The sequence below is a fragment of the Colletotrichum navitas genome, assembly GCF_030913465.1.
Source record: "Colletotrichum navitas strain CBS 125086 chromosome Unknown LY79scaffold_352, whole genome shotgun sequence".
Lineage (NCBI taxonomy): Eukaryota > Fungi > Ascomycota > Sordariomycetes > Glomerellales > Glomerellaceae > Colletotrichum > Colletotrichum navitas.
The window spans coordinates 9,864-15,227 of NW_026850898.1; the positions used below are offsets into that span (position 1 = coordinate 9,864).

The 5,364-nt window shown below is 35.4% G+C and overlaps 1 protein-coding gene across 1 annotated transcript; it reads left to right on the forward strand.

The window, feature by feature from the left end:
* The first annotated feature begins 625 nt into the window (after window positions 1-625).
* On the forward strand, window positions 626-2,709 carry LY79DRAFT_688423 (necrosis inducing protein-domain-containing protein). The gene is made up of 3 exons (XM_060564694.1): window positions 626-957; window positions 1,023-1,923; window positions 1,997-2,709. Exons 1-3 carry the CDS (start codon window positions 707-709, stop codon window positions 2,555-2,557), a joined length of 1,713 nt encoding a protein of 570 aa, XP_060406629.1. The 5' UTR covers window positions 626-706; the 3' UTR covers window positions 2,558-2,709.
* Window positions 2,710-5,364: the final 2,655 nt, after the last annotated feature.

Below are 5,364 nucleotides of genomic sequence, written 5' to 3' on the forward strand. Positions count from 1 at the left end.
CCACTTAAAAAATGCCTCCGAACCACCCTATGAACAGCTATAGCCCTAAATTCAAGCCATTACTGCTTTTTCTAACCTTTCAATCACTTCATTCTTTCAGCATTTGACCTTGATCCTGCAATAGGCCAGCGTATTCATCACGAGGGATGTTGAGGAATCGAAGCTGTTACATGCCGCCAATTGACTTGCCAAGCCTCTACAATAGGACCCACCACGTTTTATGTTACAGCTCAACCAGCTGGTGTGCTAGCCGGCGTAACTATCAAGTGGACCTTTCACTTGTGTGGACCTTTCACTTTGCTGTATCTACTATAATTAGCGATATCAGATTTTACCGCTAATTTAACCTAGCGGCCTATCCGTACAACTAGGTATTATCGTTCAAGTTATGCTTAATCTAAGTACTCAATTGACCCTTGTTATTTATTACCAATATTTGTAATATTACAATATTACAATACCTATAACTAATATTAACAACAACAATAATCATCATAAGCTATTATTAATTCTTTCAGTGACACGTGGTTCAAGTAAGCCTAGCCTGATCTATCTGAGGCGAAGGAATCTACTACATACTGTATATAAGGTACTTTGAACATACATAATCTTTTGCAGTTGTAAACCCACATCCCTATCTCCTTTGCCTTCCAGGCTCCCAAGTCTTTTTATTTTTCGTTGTAGTTGTTTGACACCCTCTGTAGTCATGTTGAATTACATGTTATTGTGTCTAGCCCTTCTGGGATTATCCTCACTTGCTTCTAGCAGCGTTCCCTATGCTCGAGATGGGGATATTGCAGTTGGCGACAAATGGAGACCCTACGATCAGGTTGAGATCTTCCAAGCAGGAGCCACGCGTGGACTTGAAGGCATACTTGAGCTGCGTTTCATGCCTATGCTCAATGATGCAAGGGGTTGCTTCCCATATGCTGCTGTTGACAAGGATGGTGCCCATGGGTATGTGTGCTGCGAACCTTTCTCGTACTTGTTAAATCACGTTATATCTGACTTTATTTACTTAGTATGGGGCTAAAGCCTACAGGAAAGAGCGGCGGGGACTGCCGTGATGACAGCAAAGGCCAGCTTTATGCCAGAGTTGGAACTTCTAACGGTCGGACCGGTGTAATGTATTCGTGGTATCTACCCAAAGTCCAGACGGATACCGAACATCATAAGCACTGGTACTTAAGTATTGTTGTCTGGGTGCATTCTGAGTGTAACCCAGCAGCTGATGACTGCAACATCGTTGGAGTTAGCTACTCGAGTGGGGCAGAGACCTACGATACATCAATGAGCGGTGAAACGCTCTATAGCTCTGGCCACAATGGCACCGGTCCCGTCAAAACACATCCAATCGTTGGATACGACGGCCAGGTGAAAGTCTTTCCCTCCCAAGATGGTGACCAGCACGCCCTGGGCCCGCCATTAATCAGCTGGGAAAAGCTGTCTTTAGCGGCAAGACAGCAGCTTAACGGCTTTCAGTACGAAAACGCTAGATGTCCCTTTAACGACAACAACTTCCAAGAGTCCTTGGACGCTGCTTTCAACGAAAGCTTTTACACCAGCCTAACATCCAGGTCTAACAAGCCCAGTGTGCCGCAGCCGCCACCACCGTCGTCACGTGCTAAGGGGCCGGACTTGGCGTGCATGGGTCAAGGTCCTTCGTTTAATCCTTCAAACTGCGTATTCTCTCCCATTCAGGACGACGGAAGCGTCCTCGACTTAACGGATGCAGAGGCTATTCTCAGATTTATGAATGTCAAAACCTTTTTGCGATACTTCAAAGGTAGCAGGGCAGACCTTACCAATACATGTGTGTTTTACACCAAAGCAGTCTCTCCTGCTAGAAAAAATGTGGGTTTGGCCATTACTGCGACAAAATGGGCGTGCGGAGAGTCCCAGAAGCGCCGATACACAATGTGGGTATGTATTCTCCCAGGTCCTTTGAAAGAGATTAAAAGTCCTCAAAGCGAGGAACCTGACTAACAACACATAGCATCTGTTACCCAACGCTATGGATGCTGCTTCCCACCCGGGCGTACGTGACTTTTACACCCCGCAGAAGGTCGGAGGCTGGCTGGATGCTCTCAGGATAGCGCAAGAAAAATATGAGGCGACGAAGCCTCCTGGAGTGGTGCCCCCGTTCAACCGTTATTTCCAGGCAGGGTCGCAGGCCATGGCTGAAGCATGCTACGGAGACATAGTAATCGTGACGGAGACGCCGTCCGAACTCGCTCAATACGAGCCAGGCAAAAAGTACCAGGTGGCTGGTCGCACTAACGTATTCTGGTCTCATGAGCGGCCTGTGATCCAACGGAAGGTGAAAGCAGGAGAGGCAACGCTCTATGTGCTGGACGCCAACACCAAAAAAACTTACAAAGTTACGGATATTGATACGTTTAAGATTGGCCCCGCCGTGAAGTTGAGACGAGATCTGTCATCAGCTTACGAGACGTCTGACATTTTCGAACGCTCCCGAATACGGGCCTCGGGCAACATGTGCAAAACGAGCGGACTTGGATCTCTGAGATCGGGCCAGGACTGGTTTGGATCATAGGGAAGCAATGGATGGGAGTCGCACCAGACGCATCGTCAACCTGGCAAGCGGGGTCAGGCTACAGCGCGAGTAGCATGCTTATGCGTCTAGACCTATGTGCCAGAGGAAAATGTACCTTAATAGCGACTATAGATATACGCAGACCTGTTCAGTACTAGAGTTTAGAATATAATATAAATATAAGTGTTAGAATATTAATACTAATAATTATATAACACCTAGTTAGTTGACTATAAATAGTTTATAATTCAAGGTTAAAGGGCATAGACTAGTTATTTAGCCCTTAGTTATACAAAGAGAGGATTATACTTTTAGTTACCTAGAATAACTTAAGTTACACTTAGGTAGTATATAACTACTTAGTAGTATATAGGTAATATAGCTATAGGTAGTAGGTTATATAATATACTACCTACTAGTAGTATTCTCTACCTTTGCCTATACATAAGGGTACTACTATATAGGTACTCCTACTTTATATTAACTTTTAATAATAATAATAACTAATTAACTACTCTTTTTTATACTTTATAATATTATAAACTTAAGATATTCTATTAATTAACTAGTAAAAAACTAATATTAATTAATAGTTAATTATTACTAATAACTAGTAATTAATAAGGCTTACTATTATAGAAGTTTACTTAGCCTACTATAACCTAGTAAGCTACTAACTAAGTTAAGTGTTATTAAGGCTACTTTACCCCTATAAGAAACACTATAGTGTTTATTATACTATTAGAACCCCTTTAATAAGTAAAAATCTTTTTTATACTAACTATAGTGCTATTAAGAAGAGACACTTAAGTAATAATAATTAGTACCTTATTTAATTTTTTTTTATCTTTATATTTACCTCTTTAGAAAACTTATCTTTATTTATTTTATATATATAAAACTAACCTAGTACTATTTAGACTTATAAATATAAGTTATATTAAAAAAGAACTTACTACTTAATAATAACTATAATAGTTATATAGTAATTACTACTAACTAACTTTAATAACTAATCTTATAATAAGCTAAGTTAGTAGTAAGGCTAGTAGTACTTTATACTTAAAGGTACTTACTACTATAGTAAAATATATTAACTATAAAAAGTATAGCTAAAAAATCTTTTTTAATAAGTAAGACCTTTTTACTATTTACTTTTATTTTACTTATAATATAGCTAAATAAGCTAAATATATCTATATAAGTTATTAGCTCTAGAGGGACTTTTAGTATTACTTTAATAAATAAAATAAAGCCTTTTTTAGTACTACTAGTAAAATACTACTATTAATTTTTATATAAATTTTTTTAACTAAGATATCTTTATACTTAAGGACTATTAATAGATTACTTTATACTTTATTACTATTATTAATAATAATAACTTTTATATATAAATAAATAAAGAGGTTTAGAAAGTATAGTATAAGTTAGTATATTTAATAGGCTTATTAATATATATAATAGCTTTCTAAATAATATCTAATATAGTTATATTAGCCTAGGATAGTATAAGTAAAAATAGTAATAGTAACCTATTACTTATATAAGTAAATAAAGTATAATAAAAATTATAAACCTTAAAAAGTAACTAGTAATAATATAGACTTAACTTAATAAGTAATATAGTAAGGTTAGGTGGTATAGTCCTAGGAATCACGTGGTAGTTAACTTAAGGGATAGATTAATAAGAAGGCCACCTACCTATTAAAAAAGGGATTTATAGACCTAAGAAGGGATTAGAGGGGATATAATTATTTATATATAGTCGTTATTATAAGCCTTAATACTCTATACAAAAATACACTACTAGTTATTACTATACTTTTATTTATTTAGTAAAATTTACTTTTTTTATAATTACTTTATTAATTTATACTTTTATTTTAGTATCTTTATAGATTAGGTCTAAGAATTATAAGACCTATTAATTAATATATATATTATTATTATTAAATATTATTATAGTATAGGTAGTTTTCTTATATTTTACTATTCCTCTTTTTCCTTTATTAGGTAGCCTAGATGCCTTACCTTTTCTTAATAGTGCCTAGAGGTAGATCTACTTCTTTAGTATAGGTATTCTATACTAGGCTATAGATAGGCTCTTCTATATAGTTATAATAAATTTATAGTTAATAAAAACTATTATATAGGATATTACTAACTAACACTGCCTTCTAGAACAACGTTGCTTATTAATCTAACCCTTGCTCCTAAATATAGATACTTGCAGCAGAATCTACTAAGTAAGGCAATATTTAAGGAACATAGATTATAGTACTATAAATAGAAGAAATAAGCTACTTTTAACTATATAAATTACCCCCTAAATATACTACTTAATAATAGTTATAAGCCTAGCTTTAACTTAATCTATAAGTAATAATAACCTTTACTATTATAAAGTAGTATACACTTAGAAATATTTTTTTTAAAAACTAATACTCTTTTTTAACTTTATTCTATACCTATAATACCTTTAAAAGCAACAGTAAGTCTACTAACTAACACCTGCCTTTATAGCCTTTTAACTATACGTAAAGATTAGTTCTTATAGTATATAAAGCTTTACTTTTACGCTACCTAACGCAAAGTCTAGTAATTTATTAATCTAGACAGCAAAGAGGAGCTCCCTAAGCACCTAGGAGCACCTACGCTAGCTAAATACATTGTAGAGTAAAACACTAAACACTAAAGGTAATATAAAGCTAACCTTATAAGCTAAAATAACCTCTTAGTTAGCTAGTAAGTAAGGTAGTAAGGCTAAGAGCCTGTCTAGCTAGTAGTACTAACTATTAATAATA